Source organism: Gadus morhua, chromosome 3 (assembly GCF_902167405.1).
Source record: "Gadus morhua chromosome 3, gadMor3.0, whole genome shotgun sequence".
Taxonomy (NCBI): Eukaryota; Metazoa; Chordata; class Actinopteri; order Gadiformes; family Gadidae; genus Gadus; species Gadus morhua.
The window spans coordinates 7,440,876-7,464,451 of NC_044050.1; the positions used below are offsets into that span (position 1 = coordinate 7,440,876).

At 44.9% G+C, this 23,576-nt stretch overlaps 1 protein-coding gene across 2 annotated transcripts; it reads right to left on the bottom strand.

The window, feature by feature from the left end:
• Positions 1-206: 206 nt before the first annotated feature.
• palm3 (paralemmin 3) lies at positions 207-23,557 on the bottom strand. 2 transcript variants are annotated; one of them, XM_030351251.1, is made up of 8 exons: positions 11,660-12,946; positions 9,747-9,799; positions 8,623-8,703; positions 6,129-6,268; positions 5,794-5,863; positions 4,890-4,920; positions 4,326-4,364; positions 207-2,521 (listed from the first exon to the last, which is right to left on the bottom strand). In XM_030351251.1, the coding sequence occupies exons 2-8, from the start codon at positions 9,789-9,791 to the stop codon at positions 1,386-1,388; spliced, it is 1,542 nt and encodes a 513-aa protein (XP_030207111.1). In that variant the 5' UTR covers positions 9,792-9,799; positions 11,660-12,946; the 3' UTR covers positions 207-1,385. The 2 variants fall into 2 exon arrangements, with proteins under 2 accessions (XP_030207111.1, XP_030207110.1); XM_030351250.1 differs by lacking the exon at positions 11,660-12,946 and adding an exon at positions 23,158-23,557 and having other exon boundaries at positions 219-2,521.
• Between the last annotated feature and the right edge of the window lie 19 nt (positions 23,558-23,576).

Here is a 23,576-nt window from a genome sequence, read left to right on the forward strand (position 1 = left end):
GGACGTTTTTGGACCCGAGTAAGAAATATCTGAAAGCGATCCACCGTCACACCTATTGTTATTCATATCCATCGAGTGTGAACCACAGCTGTTCTAGTTGTTCAGAGGAAAAATCACTTCAGTCAAACCGTTATATACAACACTGATCACTCGATTATCCGATCTGCTGGATTAGTGTTTGTGTCAATTTCTTCATGTTAACCATATCGATAACAAGGTAAGGGTTTATTGGACCTTTTATTATAATACAATATAATTACTGCCTCCTTGAGCTTCAACATTTCATTGAAAATATGAAAACATGTGTTTGATTAAAGGACTCCCATGGGGCAATACTGTAGTTTCCCTGTTTAAAGAGCCAAGGGTTTGATGAACATGGAGATTTTTTTTCTTTTTTAATCAAACAGTCAGTTTAATAATTAAACCATGTTGCACATTTCCAAACTGACAGGTTCAAAACAAAGCAGATCTCTGTACACAGCCAAGCCACGTTCACCCTCAGAAATATTAATACATGTAGATAGCTGGAGTATTAATACATGTAGATAGCTGGAGTCAAACCCTGGAAGCACTCATTAAAGTAAGGCCTGGTACACAGTGGATTCACCTACAGCACTTCGCTAAATAACCTCCCTTTTTAAAAGTGCCGAAAAGAGAAAAAAAAATCTCCATAAATGAAGGATAGCATTTCCTCCAATTCATTTTGGGAGTGACAACGTCCCTTTTTGATGTCTTTTACGGAAAAAACAAAAACAAATCTGAATACATATGATTAGGGCCTTAAGTTGGATATAAAAAAGAAATATCTATAAAATATTTTATCTCATGAACAGCTGCCACTGCATAGTACATATTCCAGCATCACCAGACCATATAGTGTTACAAATAATTAATACTACATGATTCATTATAGCGAAAGCAATTGCACATCATACATATCTTTGGTCCCTGTTATGTCAGTAATTGGGGCTTAAAATCATCTCCTACTATGCGTAGACATGTGTTGGTTTATTTATGTCAGTCAAGTCTATTTGAACAGTTTGATTACAACCAATAAGGCCAGGTAACCATCAACTGTGTGAAAAATGTGCTGTGTTTGGTGGGGGAAAATAATGTTAAGTTTCTGGTGATAGCATGGAGAGGCACATTGAGACCAACTTCCCAGACATCCACAGTACGCCACAACGTTTCACAGTGTGCTGGAGTGGGTAAAAGGACACGTCCACGGCTGTATGGAAACATGGGTTCTGGTGGTCATTGTTGTGGACCTAAAGTAACGTTTCTGTCCCGGGAATAGGAAGAAAATCAAGGTTTGTGTTGGTTAAAATTTAAAAAATAAGCAGTGTGGGTATGGCCGACAGCCAATGCAAAGTAAGAAGAGATGATCACATGACCGAGCAACACTGGCAGGTTTTGTGCTTGGGGGACACTCCCTCCTCCGCTCCACAGCTATTGGTCGAGGCAGGGGCGTGTGCTTCCGCATTGGAGGATGGGCCTCTGCGGGCCTCCACAAACGAGGAGCCCCCTGCCTTCATCTGGGGGGCTTTGGCCTTACCCAGCAGGGGGTCCTGCTCCCCAGGCTGGGCCCCGGTCCCCTGCGGCGCCGACAGCGGTACATCCTGGAAGTCGCTCGCAAGCGGTGTCGGAGGCTTGGCCGGAGTGGCCAGCTCTGAGGCTCCGCCCCCTGGAGCTGCTGCAGGGGCCCCAGCCCCTGCCCCAGTCTCTCCCCCTGGCCCCAGCCGTGGGGAGGGCAGGCCCTGGGAGTAGGTTGGCACGGAGGCCACAGCGGGGTCATCTGGAGCACCGGCTGCGGACTGCAGGGATGGATCCGAGTTGGGTGCGATGGATGCATCGTCGGCCACTCCTCTTCCTTCTTCTTTATTTGAAATTGCGTCTCCTGTCATCTGTGCGTCCGCTGAGGAGTCACCCGCCTCTGCAGTGACTGTGACCAGCCCCTCACTCCTCTCACACTGTTCCCCGTGAGGAGTGACAGCAGAGGTATCCAACGGCGCTGCTTCCACCTGCGCCATAGTCTCTCCTTCAGCCACTCCCTGTGCTGCGTCCAGCGGGACTGACTCCTCCTCCTTCACCTCCTCCTGCTGCTGCTCCTCCTCCTCCTCCTCCTCCTCCTCCTCCTTCTCTTGGTCCTGAGGTGGTACATCTTCATCCGTTAGGACGATGACCCGCTCCGCTCGCATCACCAGGATGTCCTCGTCCTCATCGTCGACCCCCCTCCCGGCTGAGGCCAGACCTGGCTCTGTGTGGACATAGCCCAGTAGCGCTGTGGCGAGGGAGCCATCGGAGACCACCGCTGGCTCTGTGGTGCCGGAGGTGACTGACGCTGGTGCAGTGTTGCCGTCGGAGACCACCACTGGCTCTGTGGGGCCGCAGGTGGAAGTGTTTATTTCTAAAGGGCTAGGATTGGTCTGCACTGCTTCCCCAGTGCTGCCATTGGTCAGGACCGCCTCTGTTTCATCCAGTAATGAGGAGAGGCTCTTTGTCACTTCGTCTTCTATTGCATCTGTAGAAGTACAGAAAAAAAAGGAATTGCTGACATTGTAACTCACTTTATTTATCACTTTATTCTACTTCATTTAAGAATGCTCGATTCTGATTGGCTGGGAGGGGTGCATTAATCCGGCATATTGCCCGCTGACTTGTCGGTTCTACTTGCTGCTGACTGAGCACAGTAGATCAATACGCTAACGTTATTTACCGTAGTTCTAAAGGGAACTACTTTTCGAGGGAGATGAACTTAAACAGAGTATACATTTAATAAGCATGCAATACGAATAAGAAAAAGGCTAATTATTAAAGTATTTGAATTGTTTTATTATGTTGGCCGGCGCGAAGTAGAATAAACTGAATAATCACCTCAAGGCAGGGCAATAAACAGTTTGATATGCCCGGCTCGTGGAAGGTTACCGCCCGAGACGAAGTCGAGGGCGTTAACCTTCCACGAGCCGGGCATATCAAACTGTTTATTGCCCGGCCTCTCTATGATTATTCCTTACTTATATCATTGACTCACTTAGGTTTCCTTACAGGTTGTAGAGTTTATTTGTGGCATGGTGAAATTGGTAATTGCTGTATTGCAATACATGTGTTTTATTTGTGACTGTGACCTTCAGCATTGACAACACTGACCAATGGTAATATTAATGATGGAGGAGGTAAGGCGCTTACCAGGACGCTAAGTCAGCAGGAGAGAAAAGTTCAATGTTCAAGAAGAAAAGAGAAAGGTTCAGGGGGACAGAATGCATCAGGAGAAGGAAATGTGTGTAAAAGAAGAAGAGGAGGCCCACTTCAGTGGCATCAAGGAAAAAATGCATAACATTCCTGCAGAATCCTCTCAGAAAACGAGGAGAAATCTTCACACAAACTAGCACAAACTAATTATGAACACTGCTGAAATGTTTATACATGCCCTTTGTATCAATCAAATATATTAGAACTTGCATAAGCTGGTAACGTACACCCTGATAAAGGGATACCATCACTCACACAGGCTGATTCCTTCTAGATACACTCCTTATTATTAAATATTTAAAAGAGCACGGATCCATATGACTTAATTTAGGGAAACAAATTACACATATGTCTTTATGCATTGTAATGTAGAAGTCTGAAGCCTCAAGCCTTCAAGGCCTGAGAATTGTTTCAAAGTGGAGCTTTTCAAAGAAGACTGGCAGCTTTTTTTCAACCTGTGCTACGCCTAGTGGAAAATTTGATTTTGTTCTTGAAATAGAAAAATTTTGAAATAAATGCTGTTCAGTAAATACTTTAATTCGGCTTGTTTATTTAAAGAATGTGTTGCTTTATACATTCAATCATACGCTTTCCATTGATATTTTGTGTTTACCAAATAAACCTCTGCATCTGCAGCATGGCTGACTCTTTCTTTCCATTGTTTCCCACTGGCCATGGCCTTCTGGCAGCAACAATTGTGTATAAAAGGGGCGTTGACACTCTTTGCGCAGCCACTGAATGTGTATTTATCTATTTTAACATTTGCATACGAGGATGTCCGCAAAGGTCTTAATTACAATTACGTGGTACACCTCGAGTCAACGGTGAGGAACCACTGAGCTATACAATGACGCTTATCTCTTCGGAAGAGCCTTCGGCTTTTGTTTGAGAATGTTTTCCAACGCATGCAAGACCAGCATGATAAGAGGAGGAACTTCAAGCCTAAAACAGAGTGGGAATTAATTAGGCATGGGATAATTGGACAGAGTGCGTGTTAATGCACGTGTGTGGCTGTATGGTTTGCAGAGGAAGAAACAAGTTAACGAGTCAAATCAAAAAATGCAACTTAAACCCACCTGATCGTGTGGGTTTCTCCTGCCCGTTCTGCAGAACATCTGTGATGAAAAACAGAGTTTGTATAAGATGCATATAACAGACGCCCATCACCACAGACTGATTGGCCTGGTCTATTGGAGTTCATGTATCGTGCCAAAAACAACCAGAGCCCAAAAACTTCATTCCAACTCCTGTGACCACAGTTTGCTCGCCCATTTCATTACTCAGAGAGAAAGGCATGGCAAATTAAACAAATGAAACGTGATCAATATGCCCTCCTTTAATTAAGGCCAACGTTAGCACGGCGGAACCGATGGTCGGGGCAGGTGGTCTGGAGAATAGTGGCGTTTAAAATGTATCGAGTTGAAGAACAAGGTTAGATTGCTTATGAGATATGTCTCCATTCCTCTGATCAGTACTGTTCAGAAAGCTCAAGAGGCATGGAGGTTGATACAGGAACAATTCCTTGATATAAAAAAGATTTTGATCTGTTTTTTTTAGTTGTAAACATATTAATCAAATTTATTTAATTTTGAGATAAACTCTTAAAAGTTGCCATTTGAATGGTTAACACCTCAGCTTACCTTCTGTGGCTTCCGCTGCATTGACAGTATCCTATTCGACGAGAAAAAGAGGGAGGAGTGGGTTATAATGCTTACAGCACACGTTAATGCTACACATCTTAGGCTTGTCTGCAGGGCCGTCGGACTGCGGGGACAAAGGGGACAGTTGTGGGGGGGCCCAAGGCAGAGGGGGGGCCCATGACCAAAAAAAAAAAAAAAAAAAAAATATTTTACCTTTTGTTTTTTTTTGTTAAGGTGTTAATTGTGCCACACCACTAGGGGGTGGTATAGAGCTATCATGACCAAGTGTTCACGGTAGCTTTACTCTACATACATGGAGCTGTCTAGGGCTTAGTTCAAGCCAAGATGACCCCCATGTATATTCTGTTAAACGTGTGAGACCGGTGCACCAGATGAAGCAAAGCAACACACATGCCTCTGTTAGGAATCACAGAGGAAGTGAGCTGTTGACAAGCTGTCAAGCCCACCGATATATTTAGAGTTGTTGCTTCCCGTTCGGATGTAACCTGTATCTTCCGAAATGTTCCCAGACAAAGGAAGACCCCACGAAGACCCCAAAAAGGACCTCCTCTTGGTCACAGCCTGTGTTGATTAGAGTAGAAGCTCAACAAGCCAGGGGTTTTGTTCAGAAACGAAGAGCACTTTGTTAATGCTAGAAAATGGCTCCAGCAATGGCTGCAGGTTAAACAACAACTGTGGAGTACACACACCGCTGGCCGCTTGCTGTGACGGAGCCGTCAGTGTTCATAAAGCAGCAGATCTCCAAACAGGTCCTGGTGCCAGAGCAGCACGGGGGCTGATCATGCATTATTCAGGGTGGAGGATCTCACCTCGCGGTCCCTGAAACAAAGGCGTGCTGGTTGGGGTTGTGTCCAGCGTACAGATGGGTGTGTGAGCTTCTCACCGTTCTGCCATCCTCCGTCTGCTCGTCTAGTAGCTCCCCTTTAGCCAGCCGCCGACTCTCTTCCTGCAACCTGACACACACACACACACACACGTTTAGACCCTAGGTATCACAACCAGGGAATACGGCGTTAGTCAGTGTATTCAACGTACATGTGGTTCCCAGTAGAGACCTATGTGTAATATGCAAGTGTTTCCTTCTTCAGAGGAATGAACATGACCTCTGGTACTATCCAAGCTTTTAATGGCTTTCATGCCTGCTCCCCTGATGCTATAAAATGGAATCTATAGTCACAAACATGATGTTTATGAAGAGCTTCTGTAATAACATCGTACTCGTCAATGCGTTTCTCGGTCTCCGGGGTGTGGGGGCCCCAGAGGGGGGAGTGGGGGCTGTCCTTGGTGGATGGTGAGGTGGGGGTGGTGGGTGAGGAGGGAGGACCCTCCATCAGCCATTGGTCCCGCAGGGACTTCCGCTGAAAGAGAAGGCACGCACACGCACACCCACGCAGGTTCGATTAAACAAAACCCAAAATCTAATTATTTTTGGATACGTGACAATCCTTAACATGCCATGAATAACACACCATTAGCTGAGCAGCTGCATAAATAATAAACAGATACACAGAGCCTGAGCGTTTCAGAGGCAGAGAGTGATAGAGTGAGAGAGCGCAGTAGAGACCTGTGGAGGATGACAGATGTGTGAAGGCAGACGGCCGTCCTCCCAGCGGGGGTACGCGGTAGGTAACGGGGGGGTAAACTTGTAACAACACGTGTTCTTTGAAGTGCGTCGTTCAGTGGGCCCCCTGTGCGCGCCCACCCTTCTTCCCGCTGATTCCCCCGCCCTTCCTCTCCTCCAGTCCGACCTGACCGGAGGAAGCGGAGCCACCTCGGGGTGGCTGCTACATACCTCACCTCTCCTGGACCCCACCCAGCTGCGCTACCGCTTTCATGTTTTCATAGGGAGGAGACCGCCACACGCACGCACGCACACGCACACACACGAACACACACACACACACACACACACGCACACGCACACACACTTAGTTCTCTCATCACTTTTGAACTCACTGTTGCAAGGAAAGACTCACGTCACACACACATTCCTACAAACACACAAACGTGTGCGGACGTCAATCCCGACCACAGAAACTATGCACTCTAACCTACCACAAAGACCCACGCTCACTCAAAACACTCATTTAAAAGGAAGTCTGCCCCATTTCCCTAACATTGCTGTGAACATTATCTTCTCCTCTCCCTCCAAATTGAAAGACGTTTCCCTTTCCTAAATGGCTGTCTATACAACCCCCCCCCCCTCCCCCTCCCGCTCTGGGAGGAAGCCTGGGAACAGTGGTTATGTCCTGCAAGGTCCACACCGTGTCTCAGATCAGAGACCGCCAGAGCTCATTGCATACGCACATCAAAGCACTAGCCTGTTTCTCATGTAATGCCACATATGATTGTAGACTCGTCGTTTATTATCATAATTAATAAATGTATCTAATAAATTACTAATTTAATCATTGATTGAACCACTGATACTACTGTGGTCTATAAAACAAAAAATGTAAACATGATTAGTGTTACTATGAATCACAGGTAAATGATTTAGCATGTGGTTTATAACGTCTCATCTCATCAGTCAGCTCCAACTGCGAACTGAGTGGGGCCTCCACTTTGCTGTTCTACTAGGACAATGCTAACTAACCCTGACCCTGCTTGCTGAACTAGAAATCGTTTGATGTGTTTTTTTATTCATTGTTTTTAACGCACGCCGTTCCATCGCAAGACCTCAATATTTGCTGAAGTGTTGGCAGCACTACCTGCTCAGGGGGCTAAAAGAGTCACAAACCCTCCTCTGTGCCGATTCCTTCTGGAAAGAACAAGCAGAGTTCTGTCCCCCCCCCCCTCCAAGGCCTTTGGGGTCTTTCGCTCTCTCTGAAAGTATAAATAGAATTTGAGTATTCGTAAACTCATAAAATAAAATGTCAGATATTTTCTTCCGGTGCAAATGCTTTCCTCTACAAATACATTAAAACACAGACAGGAAGTTGGAATTGGTGTTAAAACAATAGATTGGTGTGGTTTTAGCCTGGAGCGTGGTGTGGTTTTAGCCTGGAGCGTGTTGTAAACACCCTCACAGTCCTGCCTGGTCCAGGGGCCTCAAATGGGGAAACCAGGACATGCGGAAGGGTGTGAATAGATTTGTGTGTGTGTGTGTGTGTGTGTGTGTGTGTGTGTGTGTGTGTGTGTGTGTGTGTGTGTGTGTGTGTGTGTGTGTGTGTGTGTGTGTGTGTGTGTGTGTGTGTGTGTGTGTGTGTGTGTGTGTGTGTGTGTGTGTGTGTGTGTGTTAGAAGGGATGCTCTTGCCAACAGGCTGGACAGCAGCTGCAGCAGAATTTGTTTGAGTGAAATATTGGTATCTGTCGGTGAGAGAGGCAGAAAGAGTGAGAGAGAGGCAGGCAGAGAGAGTTAGAGAGATTGGCAATTCTGCCCCTTTTTGCTGGGAAACCAAGCATGCTTGAAATTGTATCGCATAGTGTCGGCCTATGCCTAAGGTCGATCCATGCATAGTGTCTGTCCATGCATAGTGTCTGACCATGCATAGTGTCTGACCATGCATAGTGTCTGACCATGCATAGTGTCTGACCATGTCTGCATTTCTCTGTGTGTGTGAACCTTCCACTGACAAGTGGCGTGATAGAGCAATGGATACATTTCATTCCCACACGAAAAAACTTCAGAGGAGGCATGGGGTGTGTGCGTGTAAACTTACATACGTTTTTGAATTATTGTATATGTATGTATATGTGCATGTGTGTTACCTTTAGCTGCTGTAAGCGCAGTCTCTCGTCCTCCATGTCTCTCTTCGCCTGCTCCTGCTCCTCCTGCATGCGACGCTTCTCCTGAGACCCAGAGAGGGAGGGGGACAAAAGACGGGTTGAGACGGACAGAAAGACAGAGTGAGAGGTGGCAAGGAACATTATGGGAGAAAGTCAGCCAGATGGAAAGCAAGAGAAATTCACAGAATGAGAAAAATGGACAGGAACACAGCAGACAAAAGTGAAAGAGAGAGAAAGAGAAGGAAAGAAGCACTTTAGTGTGACAGGGAGAGGTAAACAGCTACCAAGACAATGAGGCGTACTACATGAGATTAGCACACAGTATAATGCAGCATTGCGCTATAGCTAAAGGTGACAGTAGTCCTACAAAGAGGAGGTTGTGGTGATACAGAGCCTTGACAAACATCAACACATCAGAACTGGGACACGAGAGGGATTCAACCGAAATTAAGTTGTTCGACTGCACAGATGGCAGAATACGATGGATAAAATGAGTGAATAAAATAACAACAAAGTGATACAGGAAGAACATAATGGAGACATAATAGGGAAGTAGGAACAGAGAGGCACCAACAGAGTGAGGAAGAGGCCTAGAGCAGAGGGTTGGCAGTGTTAAATAGGGGGCTCTAGCCTATAATACTCTACTATTGTCACAAAGACGCCAACCGTCTCCATGGCAGCCAGGTGGTGTCGTTTTACCACGGGATCAGGGTGGACCTGGCGCCATACACAGTAGCCTGCTTCAATTATTCAGGGGCCAAGGAGCACACTCTTGTCTGTCTGTCTCTCTCTGTGTGTGCGTGTCTCTCTCTGTGTGTGCGTGTCTCCCTCTGTGTGTGCGTGTCTCCCTCTGTGTGCGCGTGTCTCCCTCTGTGTGCGCGTGTCTCCCTCTGTGTGCGCGTGTCTCTCTCTGTGTGCGCGTGTCTCTCTCTGTGTGCGCGTGTCTCTCTCTGTGCGTGCGCGTGTCTCTCTCTGTGCGTGCGCGTGTCTCTCTCTGTACGCGTGCGTGTGCGCGTGTCTCTCTCTGTGCGCGTGCGTGTGTGCGTGTCTCTCTCTGTGCGCGTGCGTGCGTGCGTGCGTGCGTGCGTGCGTGCGTGTACACTCACAGCGATAGCCTGCAGTCTCTGCTGGTACTTCTCCGTCTCATCCATCTTGGCACCTGTAACACAGCAGCAACACACGGTAAAAGGTGAAACACCATCAAATCCTACAATTGGAATCGTTTGCTGACAGCCACCTCTGTGACAGAGCAGCGTTAAATCTGTGTGGCTATCTGGAAGTTGCATCATATGCCTCTGTATTGCCGAAGACTTCAATATTTGTTAGTCTGGGGCAGACTTTCGATTACTGTTTACCCATCTCAATGTTTGGATACCTAGGGACAAACCCGTAAACAGTTTAACTTTGCTGATTATTTGAACAGAAACTATTCATGGTTAGGAGACAATGATACCTAGAATTATTTGAATGCAAGTCAGCAAAATGGATTTGTTATCAATGGGATTGTATCAAGTCCCCTGTTGAGTTTCACGGTCTGCTTAGAAACGCCTCTGTCCAGCCCCGGAGCGATACATTTTAGCTGCTGAGGTGTGTTTGATAGACCATCTTAGACAGTCCTTGTCTAGCAGAAACGCTCCTCTTCCCTTTTGTTTGAGGCATCATGGCGTTGCCATGGGCTCTCCCCAGCCAATGTATGTTTGTGCATTACGAGATCTTTAGTCAAGCCTGCGGCCGACATTAAATGGATCAACATTCAATCTCTGCATGATACAACATTAGAGAATAAAGTCGTAATCACATGAAGACAGAGACAGAGAGAGGGTGAAGAAGTGAAAGAGAAAGTGTAGTAGAAAAGGAACGAAACATTATTGGAGGTGGGAAAGAAGAAGACAGAAAGATGGACAGAATAGGAGGGCATCAGAGGCAAATAAGGTCTCCTTTCCTTGAAGTGATTTTACAGTGTTGAGTACAGAAACACCCCCCTGAGAGACTTCTGTGGGGGCTGAGTTACTTGAACACACACACACACACACACACACACACACACACACACACACACACACACACACACACACACACACACACACACACACACACACACACACACACACACACACACACACACACACCCTTTTAAATATGTAGAAGAACTAAAATGGATGAGAGGACGAAGAAACAGTTGTCAGTAATGACAAGTCAGGGACTCCATGTGGACCACCCATGTACAAGACACTAATTTATGTAATTATAATATATAGAATAAAAATTTTAAAGAGCAATTTTGCCTAAAACTTTAAATATGGTAATATGCCTTATATGGCCCTGAACATAGTAATCTACATCATTTTGTAATTTACTAAAATGAACTGAACGCGTGCTCGACTACACAATGGGGAACACATTGTGTGTGGATGTGTGGAGATCTACCTGGGCAGTGGCTGAGTGTGGTGTCCAAGAGAGGGTTAAGGTTCTCGGAAAATTATAGTACAACGCCACGGTGTGTGTGGATGTGCTGAGCTCGTTTTATTTCCGTGTCCGAGTACATTTCGTATAACGCCATGTTGTGGGGCACATTTCATATATACAACACAGAACATATACAACGATGGCACTAAGACAGTATCACAAAGTAGTTGCCGTGGGTCACAACATGCCCACCTCCCTCCGAGAACATTTTTTTTTTCAGCTGAAACAGCAGGTACTCCGACATTTTAAGCCATTTACTGAAATACGATGTATGAAAACATTCACAAAACAAGAGATCGAATAGTATTGTGTAGGATCCTGGGCCATGCATAGCTCACTGACTGTTAAAAAAACGTAAACACCAGCTAATTTCCAACATCTGCTGCCTCCCAGGACAGGCCTGGAGAGCGTGTTGCAACAGCAACCACATTTCATTCACTACACACTGGTTGGTGTTCAGTTTTCCCAAGCAATGGTTCACTATGCCTGGCCAGTCCCTCTGCTGTCCTTCTACTCATTTCCTACATGCTGTTGCTGATCTGTCCCATCTTACCTTCTATGCTTCCCTTCAATACTCTTCTCCATAACGTCGCCTTCTCTCTCTACTGCCCCTTCCCTGCGTTATCTTCTCTCCATCTCTCTCCCTCTGGCACTGTCTCTCTTTAGTCATCTGATTGTCCTTTCCCTTTAGCCTTTTGTTGGTCTAAAAGGGCGAGGAGAATAGGAAATGTGAACTAATGAACAGAGAGAGTTCTAGTCACTCCCTCGCTCTCTCCGGCGTTACTAGACCCATGGAGTTAGCTCTGCAGGAACTGCGCCGTTGGCATGGTTTCACTGAAAACATTCCTGGCGCCTAGGTGGCAAAAGAATGCACATTCATCCCCCTGCGCGAGTGTGCTTGTGTGTGTAAGCCAGAATGTGTATTTATGTTGCGTGTGGCGGTTACAACGTATATTTTCCCAGCAGTAGACCGCAGAGTGAGAGGGGCGGTTACCTCACAGCTGATCAGTAGGGGGCTTTAAGGAGCGTATTTTGTCAAATCAAATCCGATCAAAACACACACACACACACGTTAGAAAATTGCACATGGCTGCATATTTTCCTCGTTTATAGTTTGCTCTCTGGTGTTCCAGAAGACCCTTCCGTAAACAACTTCATTGTTCAGCACATTCTGAGAAGTGGCGCTACCTATGAAAACCTTTTGATTATATTCACTGAGTAAATCCAAAACAGATTAGCGTTTGCATTTCATCCCTCCAAGTGCTCGGAGGCAAGGTTTTGGAGAGATCCAGCAACACATCCACTGAATGAAAAGGGATTTTCAATAATCAGTAATGGCATGGGGGCTAATGATCACATGCCCAAAATGCTGCTTCCAATTGGCTAACAGTAAATGACGGTTGTTTCACTTAGGGAAAGAAAGACGGGTACCGTCTCACATGAAGACTTTACCCTAACCTTGGGCTGTCTTGGAACAGCTGATTTCAATGCGTGCTTCCAGACAGAGGAATTCCTGGAGAAAAGTGTGTGTGCGACGTGCGTCAGTGCGCGTGTGCGGAGGGTCAAAAGGTACCTGGACAGACGCTAGGGTGGCTACTGGCAGCGCAATTGTGCAGGGTTTCAGGGTACTGGCTCTCTGTGCTACATCTAAAAGGTAGAGCGGTTGAAATGTGTTGGAATAAACCTGACCCTGAAGAGAGATAAATATGAAATTGGGTTCGCTCTCTAGCACCGTTCAAACCGCCGCGCTGTCCTACTTCTTCAGGGATTACCGAATAGCGGTGTTTCAGAACTAACCAACCACACACACACACACACACACACACACACACACACACACACACACACACACACACACACACACACACACACACACACACACACACACACACACACACACACACACACACACAGTGACATTCTGACATGTGATGATGCAATCTAACCCCCGCCCCTCACCCTTGAAACATTCAAGGGTGAGGGGCTTTATGCTCGGCTTCTCCGAGAGAGAGACAGAAAGAGAGAGATAGAAAGAGAGAGAACATTATTACGGTACAATAAATCATTCTAAAAGGCCTGTTTGATATTGCTCCATGTCGAGTGCTGTTCCTTAACTGCTGTAATGAAGTTCTAACACCGGCATTACAGAGCGGTTATCCCCGGGTGCTTTAATACGAGCCTTCAAAAGGGTGCAGTCAGCTCTTTTCTGCCGCTTTGGTGTGCTACAGATTCCAGTATATAGGCCTTAGCCCTCACAGGACGTGACAGCAACACCAGTACAAGATCATCCGCACCAGTACAGAACTGGACCCTGGGAAAGCCAGGAATAGACATGGAAACGACGCATGGATGTAAAAGAGAGAGAGAGATGCTAAGAGAGTAAGACAATGAGGAGGCGGCATTATCATTTCAAGGCAGCTAGGTCATCTGAATGAATGTCCTTCCCCAATGTTGTCGGGACAGGAAGAGAAGTGGTGATGTCCTGCAGTGTCCAATCACAGCGACCCTGAACTCCCCCCCCCCCCCCGTCGTCGTCACTGGCCTTCACTCAGGAAGAGCCCCAACTTTAAATAGACTCCAACATCAAAGATCAACTTTTTTCTTCGATCAGAGACGGGGAGCAAATTAAAACAGCAATCAGTCCCTGGCGAGAGCGGTGGCCGACGTGAGACAGCGCTGAGTGGGTTTTCCTCAGCTATTGAAGTCCAGCGGCTTCATCGACTTGCCTGCATAATCCATCGAGGACATGGATATCATTGCTTATCCAAGTGGAAATTCATCTAGGACAAGATTGGTGCATTAGAGAGAGAGAGAGAGAGAGAGAGAGAGAGAGAGAGAGAGAGAGAGAGAGAGAGAGAGAGAGAGAGAGAGAGAGAGAGAGAGAGAGAGAGAGAGAGAGAGAGAGAGAGAGAATGCTCTTTTAGTGTGCATCGGTGCATTAGTGTGCGTGGGTGCAATATTGTGTGGAACAGAGTAATTTGAGAGAAAATCAGTTTGTCCGGATGAAACCACTTTCCTTCAAGTCCATCTCAGGCAAATGACATCTCTGCATTCCAATTCTACACACACATGTGTGCATGCGTGTTCTTTCTGATGGCTTTAGCCCTCACATTTCTCACATAAAGATGGCATTTGGAGTGCGCTGTGGAATATCAAAGCAAACTAGGGATGGAACGGTATGGAAATTTAACCTCATGGTTATTGAGACCAAAATTATCCCGGTTTCTGGTATTATCGCGGTATTTTTGAATACCCAAAATATGCCCGTACTTCAGACTTAGTCCTCTTAGAAGGTGGGGATGGGCAACGATTGTCGAATAGCCGCAGTCACGTAGAATATCGAATAATGATTGTGACTATTGTTTTTATTACACGGCTCTTCTCAATGCTGTTGAATGCTCCGTTCACTTGCATGGGCCTTTACAACTTCCGGTGGTGATATTTTTTTTGATAATTCCCCGTTGCTAAGCATATAATGACCTCTGTCAAGGAAAGTCGATTTTTTTTGTGTGTGCGTTAGGGCTGCAGGATATATCGGCTATGTACGATATATCGATATAATTTCCACGGGGATACAAGATTTGACAATATCGTTTATATCGATATGCGTTAAAATGGTCAGTTTCCCCCTCAAGCGTCTACAGCGCTTGCCTTGGAGACTGTGAGCGCGACCCCTCCCCCTCCCAATCTGTCTTTCCGAACGTGCGTGTGCAAAGACGCCTCATTCCCGCCCCCGCCGCCCCCTCACAACACAACAACATGGATGATACCCGTAAAGAAAACGAGACGGCGGCGGTAGACGAAATTGTTTCAAAGAGGAGAAACAACGGCTCCATAATGTGGAAATAGTTCGGGTTTAAAAAAAAAAACAGATGAGCAGCAGCTGCAGGTCATCTGTAGAGAGTGTAGCAAAACCGTTGCGACTAAAAGTGGAAGCACGACAAATCTGTTCCACCATTTACAGCAGCGGTACAAAGTGCAGTATAAGGAATGCGTAATACTCCGTGGCTGTGCTGCTGCATCACCGGCCGCGACAGTTTCTTCTGCCCCGAAACCAGGGCCGGCGCTCGGCATATGTGTTGGGGGCGCCCTCTGGTGACGCTCTTAATTAATTAATTAAAATATACGAAACAAGCGAAATGAAACCAAACATGTTCCCAAATGGAACGGAGAAGGGAGGGGGCGGGGGATTAAAGTTACGGCGCACTGAAACCCTCACCGTAGTACACAGGACAATGCGACGAAGCCAATGCTCTTATTGGTAGCTAATGTGTGTAACCTACAGCTTTATAAGGTTTTGCATAGGTGATTATTTTGTGAAGGTGAAAAACGTCCCTTTTTTTTAACATGTTCATTCAATTCTGTTGAAAATAACGATACAAAATCACATGTTGCAGTCATACTGACCTATGTGTTAATAAAAGTGCTTGCAACATCTCACATGTGGCTTTTGACTTAGAAAAAAAACATCTAACCCACTCTATAGAAAATATCGAGATATATATCGTATATCGCCATTCAGCCAAAAAATATCGGGATATCATTTTTTGCTCATATCGTGCAGCCCTAGTGTGCGTGTATCTGAGGTGCGTGTGTGCGTGCGTGCGTGCGTGGGGGGGTCCTTGATTGACTGATTTTTGAATATTATTCGAATACTTCTCAGTGAGTATTGAATAGTATTTTTTGCCAGAAATGCACATCCCTATAAGAAGGTTGATGGATGTCTTGAGCGCTGTCGTCTCCTCCTTCCGCCATAATTCCAACTGAATCGAAACTTAAAAACATTATGTTGTAGGCTACACAGTGTGCCTACAACGTACACGTACACATCCCCGATGGTTAACACTTAAATAGGAATACCCCAGTAAACAATATCAAACTTAAAACTTGACTCAGCCAATATAGGTATGTTCTAAAAACAAGCTTTAATTTCTGTTTTACAAGGTCATTTTAATTTTTTTTCCATTTGTGCTTCATATTCACGCCTATTTTAGTCTAAGCTCACACAGTGAACTGAATCTAAATCAATATCCAAAACGATGTATATTTTTTAATATATATTGGTTTGCCCATTAGATGAAAGACAGCGCAAGAATAACCCTATTTATATTCCATTCTGCCTGGACACCCGGATAAAATGGGACCTGCTGGGGCTGTAGGTTCTTATTCAGAAAATATCCCTCTATGTGTCTCTCTTTGATGGGTTATCTTGCTGTGTAATGGAGATGTAATTGACATGACTTCTGTAATCAGCCTGTGCAGTAGAAATGTTCTTTCTATTATCACACAAGATTTGGGATTAAAAAGCAGCCTGTAGGCATGGATAAGCTTGCTCCACCGATGTAGGGGAGATGTTGCCATGGGGAAGGTCTTTAATTCAGACATGAAGGACCAGAGGACCACCTGATCATAAGACACACTAGCACACTAGCCTTTACACCTAGCACTCACGAGCCAGCCCTAGATTCCCTCCACGATTACATCATGTTATTGTTATTCAGGAGAGGAATTCTTCTCGAGGCGGTAATATCCCCTTCTTAGGGAGCAGTCAAACTATTTATACTACTACATATTGGCGGTGGTGATCTCTGGTTCAACGTGGGATATTATTTCATAAAATGCAGTACCAATTCCAATCGGCCTTGAATTACCACATAAACACATGCTGTTGTGTGGCACACCTTCACATCAGCCAGGCACAATAACACAAAATGCTAGGGAATGCGAGGAATTCTGCTGAGAGAGAACTTACTGCAACTGGTGGCTGCTTCAGACGACTCAGCGGAAACCAAGATTTGTCTCTAACCTTTGACTGGAGGATCATAGTTTAGGTTAAATGGTAAAGCATAATAGGACAGTATGACGGATGAATGTGACCCAACCAGCTTTGAGTGACTGAGAGATAGCAATTGTGAGCTAGAGATGTTGAAATGTCAACACTGAAGTTTTTTCAAACAAAGCCTGACATGAATAAGGCCTCAAAAGAAGAATTAATCTCATCAACTGCCATAAATGGCACGCAGTTTACAGCATACAGGTACAGAGAATGAGACAAGTGGACCAAGAGAGAGGGGTTGTGGAACATGACCAAAGGGGGATTTTAAATGGCAACTGAGAGCAGAGCAAGGGGCAAGGAGTCAAGTCAAATCAAGGAAGGCATCAGAGAAGATTCCAACACCTGCACTAGCAAGTTCTGACACGAAACCCAAAGCTGTCTCCACCAGCCCCCCGTTATCCATCAGACACACATCCTCTTCCACAGCTGCATGGAGCCTACAAAAGACAGCAAGCAACCACTTTTTGGTTTCCAACTTTACTTCAATATTTTGCACATGCACCATCTAGGCGCGCGCGCGCACGCACGCACGCACACGCACGCACACGCACACGCACACACACACACACACACACACTTTGTGTTAATGAATTATACAATGACCCACTTTTCTATGGTATTAAGGCTTACTTTTGTATGATGTACGTGTCTTGAAAAGCAAAAGCATGTTCGTGTGACGAGTAACTGCTTGCTACATTTGTTTTGTCTGTGTATGTGAGCAAGGGATTAGCGAGTGTGAGTGTGTGAAAAATGTGGAATGCAGGACTGGTGTAATCCGTCCTCTGCTCATTTCCCCATTGTCACGGTGTCCAAACCAGGGGCCACCACGCCTCTGGGGCCAACAGCCCAGCCAACAGATCACACCAGTCAGCTATCATGAATCACTATTCAGCTCTGCTTAATCCAGCAGTTAGCTAGGGGGGAGTGGCGGTGACGTTCTCTCAGTTGGCTGGGCTCCAGTCCCACTAGACAGGTCTAACCCTGGAGGGTCTAGACACGTAGTGAGTAGAACGGAGGGGGACAAACTCCCGTCGTAGAGACCTCGGTGCAGTTAAGTCGCCAAGGCTTCTTGGCTTTATTACATTTCGTTTGAGTCACCACTTACGCCACAATTAACAAAAGAATGATCCAATGTTTACCTTTAGTGTCATCATCATCATCATATTGAGGACATGCGTTGACAAAGGGGTGGGGAAGAGGGAGACAGCAGTCATTTTACGATTCACTCCTCCCACAACCCCGACAGTCTTCAGCACTTCAACCAATCCCCTGTCTCCCTCTCACTTTCTGGGATTATTGCTCAAGAAAGAAAGGTTGGCTCGTATCAAATAACGTTCTGGGAGTTACTTGATAACTTTTAATGTAAGGAATGTAACCTGCTGCGGATTAGGGGTGTGGATTCAGAGGCCCAGTGCTTTAAGATAATCAAATGAAGAATACTCTGAATGCACTTTATGAACAAAAAAACTCATACATATATGATTCAGTTCAGTTCATAGATGATACTATTTTTGTGTTTAAAATTAGAATTATGTTGGGGACCCCAAATGGCATTTATTTTATTTAAAAACATCAGGCATCATGGGTCCCCCTACAGCACAGAGATACAATGGCCCTGGTTGGCTCCGCCCAAAAGATGACCTCCGAAGGAGCCGAATAAATGAAGACGGGATGGCTACCAAATGCAGACTGAAAACTGTATCCGCACTAAAAATATTGCCAAAAGACAGTGGTGTGCGCACCTAGTGGACTCTAATGCCATTTCTTGTTTTACCATCGTGTGAGACCATTTCTGCTGGAATGAACAAGAGCCGTGGTAGGATCAGTAAAACCTTTCTGCGCCCGCAGACATTGGCACAGTGCACAGCAAGCGCACATCAAGATAGTGCACCTCACACACACCTCAGAACTGCAGCTAGAAAAACACCCTGAGGGAAACACTGGACACAGTCCTCACAGAAACAGTTTTCCATCATAGTCAACTAGAAATGCCATTCAGTCATTATTTTGGTATAAATCACCATTTGATTGACCGCACATTGTGCAATATAATGATATTACAACTTACTGAACAATACAGAACAATTATCAAGTATTTTCGAAAGTTCTAAATTGTTGCTACTTCATTGCAGCTGTGATTGCAGCACTACATGCAATTTTGAATCCAGGTTACTTAGAGAGACTCAATGAGGAAGTATTATTCACCCACAAATCAAGTAAATCTGGAAAAGCAACCTAAATTGCGTTCTTGGGTGAAAGCACCGGATTGAATTATCACATTTATCTTCCTGTCAGCCATGTCTGGGAATTGTACTGAACCATTCAAAGTTCTCCTGAAGGGTCAAAAGCTGACTGATCTCCCATGACCCAACAACACTGCAGGGTTGGCTGGGAACTGGACGCAGAGCTCTGTCCCAGCAGCTCTGAGCTCCAAGCAGGGGTTGAGAGGTTAGCACAGAGAGCGATACTTTACCCTCCTCTCGATAGTAACCAGGACGGCTTGGTCAACATACACCCCCGAGCCCACCAGGGGGCGAATTATATGAGGGCTGAGGTAACACCTACCCCAGCTGATAACCTGGCCCAGCAAGCAAAGCTGGTGGTCTGAGGAGAGGGATCGCGGGGGCGGCTTATGAAATTGAATTTGAAGCATACTATACCAAGCAATAATGGGCAGGCAGAGTCAGAGCATCTGGCCCTCTTTACAGAGCAGGTCATTACGGGTAAGTGGTTGCTGTGTAGGTAGCAAAGGGGGCGAGGGTCTGGTTCACGAATAAAAACAGTTCCAGGCCTTTGCATGGTTCTTCAAGCACATTGCAGCCTAAAATTTGGGGTTCAAGTGCCTTACTGATGATCACTGAAGCCTTGAGGAACCAGCAACCCTTCAGTAGCCGGCCCGTACAGGATGTACCTTCTGATCTACCTGCACATACAAGAGGATTTTAATTTATGCATACTCAAGTATTCATTAACACAAAAAGGGTTGGCTTAGTGTGCCAAATCAACAGGGATTTACTAGCTCATTCAATGCTGCATGAACAAAAAATGGTTATACAATGATATATACAAAATAGTTGGATAATTAACTTTGGTTAAAACAATAAACCCAAAAGGTTTGCTATTATTGTGGGGGTAGGGGGGGGGGGGGGGGGGGGCAAAGAACAGATCATCTTAGCAGACTGGAGCCAACCGGTTTGTCAAATACCTCTTCTATGAGAACACACAGAATATCCAGCCCTTCTAATCTACCTGGCAAGTTCCAGAAACATTTCAACAGTTTATCTGGATAGGGGATAGGGGCTGGATTTGTAGGGGTGGCGGTAGATCAGAAGGTACATCCTGTACAACTACTGAAGGGTTGCTGGTTCCTCAAGGCTTCAGTGTCGATCAGTAAGGCACTCAAACCCCAAATTTTAGGCTGCAATGTGCATGAAGAACCATGCAAAGGTCTGAAACTGTTAATTAAACTCATTGTGTCCGGTGTTCAAAGGAATAAGTATATTTGCCGTTGGAAATATTAAGCAATTAAAGTAAACAACAAGCACACATCAAACTCAGCTCTCACTTGTGAGTCAAGTATTTTGTGCACGTTCTACCGACAAACAATAGTGGAATGTTTTAACAATTATAAATCTAAAGCTATTGGCGGATAGGGTAGAACATGGAGCAGTTCCCTTTGCAAAGGGTCATTACTCTACTGTCTATTCTCATCTGGCACACTTGTTTGCACAGTCAGTGTAAAGAAAGGGCTATGCGTAAGACAGCGAGGCAAAGCAGAGTAAATATAGAGGACATAAGGTTTGTTTTTCTCTTTTGGTCCTGCAAACGCTTTCTACGCTCTACTGCGTTCTTTACAAATATGTATCCAACTAGTGAAGAATGGTGTGACATAGGCCTATATACCCTTATTGTGGTAATTCGATCTTGAAGGGATTGTCGCTCTGCTGTTAATTTAATAATCTTTATGTTATATCTGGCACTAATCAAATTCCCAGCCATCCCTAGCAGAACCTTTTTGTATTCCTCCTCATTGTCCTATCAGACAGTGGAGTATTTAATCACTCATTATTTTCCATTAATCAAGCAAAACCGAATGGCCTTTAGTCTGTTCGTGATGTAAGTCTGATTACATTAGCAAGTCACTCGTCTCGTACACTGAAACGTTAGGTCATACAACAGAATTTGCACCTTGAAAATAGCTGAAAACAATGTTGAAAAAGTTTGATCAAGAGTAGAACAAAATACTGAAATATTTCATCCCCTTCCAAACTATTACAACATCTGAATAGATGGGTTTTGAATTAATTAAACATCAAATGCTTTCGTAACAATAGATTTGATTCTTTGGATTTGTTATTGATGTGTTCTCAGGTCAAAGTATATATCACTCAAATGTAAAGTGAGATCAGCAAACAAATAACTTTACAAATATTGTTTTTTATCCAAAGATGTCCGGTAGCAACATCACTATGTGAGCAGACATATGGTGGTGGTGGTTAGTGAGGTCCCCCCTTCACTTTAGGCGTCTTTGAGTGTTATTAATTATTATTATTCTTTATTATTATTATTATTATTATTATTCTTCATGTTTAACCTCTGTTTTCCTTTTATTCCTAGTCTGTTTTACATAGTTTTGAATGATGACTATATGCTCTGTAAGGTGACCTTGGGTGTCTTGAAAGGCGCCTCTAAATTAAATGTATTATTATTATTATTATTATATGTAGGCCTACGATCTACCGTTTCACCGCAAGGCACCAATGTTGGTCACACACTATGCAACAGCAAGATGCCCTGAAACCATCTCGACGCAAAATTCACAGTAGATGTGAAAAACACTATCATCTGCACTGCAAACCTTTCACAATGGACACGTTCAGCCTTTCATATACCTGAGACACCATCAAACATTACAATATCGTCACCCTCTTAAAGTAATGGCCTAAGTCACCTTTTTTCCAAAATGATTTTCTTGCCTAAATCAGCTCTTTGTGATGCTAGCCACCTCTGGTAAAATCCCCAACATCCTCAGTTGAACAGATCATGTGATCCTACCCGTTTAGTGTAATGGCCTATGTCAAGAGTGTGAATTAGGCCAATTTATTTTGCCTAAGTCACTAGACAAGAGTGACTTAGGCAATTTTATGAGCGTTTCAAGATGGCGGCCACTTCCAACAAAAAAAAAAGTCTACCAAGCTAGTGAAGTTATTGCCATGATGCAGGACTCGTTCCATACTGGTAAGTGACATATGCCTACCCTTCCTCATGGTCTGTTACAGTAGTGGGAAAAAAAAGAAATGCACTGTTTTGCCTCACTTATTCCAGAATTAATTCGGCCCAAGTCAGGTTCAGAATTTAGTAAATCACAAAGGCATGTTCATAAATTGGCCTAAGTCATCTTATCCTCTTATGTTACACAATTGACTGACATCATTATTTGTATATCAATAGTAATCTATTGTCATAACCTTTGTGTTTGAAATGATTCATAAATATCATATATGGTTCAGTTTTTTCTGTTTTCTGAACAACTTGAAAATATGACTTAGGCCATTACTTTAAGAGGGTGACGATATGTTACTTCACATAACTGTGTGGAGCAGCAGGAGTACATGGATAAACCAACATATGCCTGAATATAAAACATACTGAAGTACTTTCCACGCCTGAAGCAAGGGGGGTATTGGGGCATGGACGTCTCTGTGTGGCTGGTGGTGGTAATGGTGGGTGGGGGTCATCATAACTGAAGACAGACACCCTTATCGAAATATCCATTGAGTATCTCACTGGCGCCCGCTATAAGTGGCCCCGTGCATCACCGGATAACCATGTAATAAGAATAAGAAGCAATCAGTGATTAAACTGAACATGTCAAGGTTCGTTTTTTGAGATAAACAACCGAGTTTACTTCTCTGGTTAAATTGATCAGCGCATTTTGGGCTCAAAGGCTGCACAACAGGGCCTACTGATAGCGTTTGTCTGCGTTAATATCTAATCTCGTCATTAGGTTTGCCCCACAGAGGTCACAGAACTCAGCAGCTGTCGAGCCAGCCTTCTCTACTCATGGTCGGTGGCAATTCTTGGCTCAGTTCCAAAAGGTGTCAGCCCAAGGACATAGCCTATTCGTTGTTAAACCATTTGGCAAGTTACAAACGGAAAATAACACAAATAAATGAAAATGTTAAGCTTGTGAAAATAGTCAACGGAAGACGTACCTATTCCCAATGTGCCACTTGATATCCAATACTCCAATACGTATTCGTCGCGACAGCTGGAATCAGTGACCTGAAAGGGTGTCCCGCTATTCAGCAAGGTCCGAGGAGGGTACTTTCCAGCAGAATGAATTGTGTGTGAGTGTATGTGACTGTGTGTGTGAGAGAGAAAGATCCAGCTTCGCAGCTGAACACCTGTGTGGTTTCTCGCGACCTGGCGGTGAAACACAAAGCTCGTCACATGAGCTCCTGATCTGCAACTAACACGCGGTTCTGAATTTCAGCTGTAATGGAAAAAAGTTGCTTTAACGGGGGGTAGAAACGGAGTGCGATGATATCGGAAAGTGACTGCCTGCCAGGCCTCTTCCCATGAAAGCTTTTCGACAGGCAAAATACAGACTGGTCGCCTGCTGGTTACCTGA

Bases quoted from the DNA above. Each gene is read 5' to 3' on its own strand.
- palm3 (XM_030351251.1), bottom strand. From the start codon at position 9,791: ATGGATGAGACGGAGAAGTACCAGCAGAGACTGCAGGCTATCGCT. The intron at 8,704-9,746 runs GTGAGTGTACAC...TCTGGGTCTCAG, and splicing joins AGAGACTGCAGGCTATCGCT to GAGAAGCGTCGCATGCAGGA. The intron at 5,864-6,128 runs GTACGATGTTAT...TGTGTGTGTCAG, and splicing joins ACCGAGAAACGCATTGACGA to GTTGCAGGAAGAGAGTCGGC.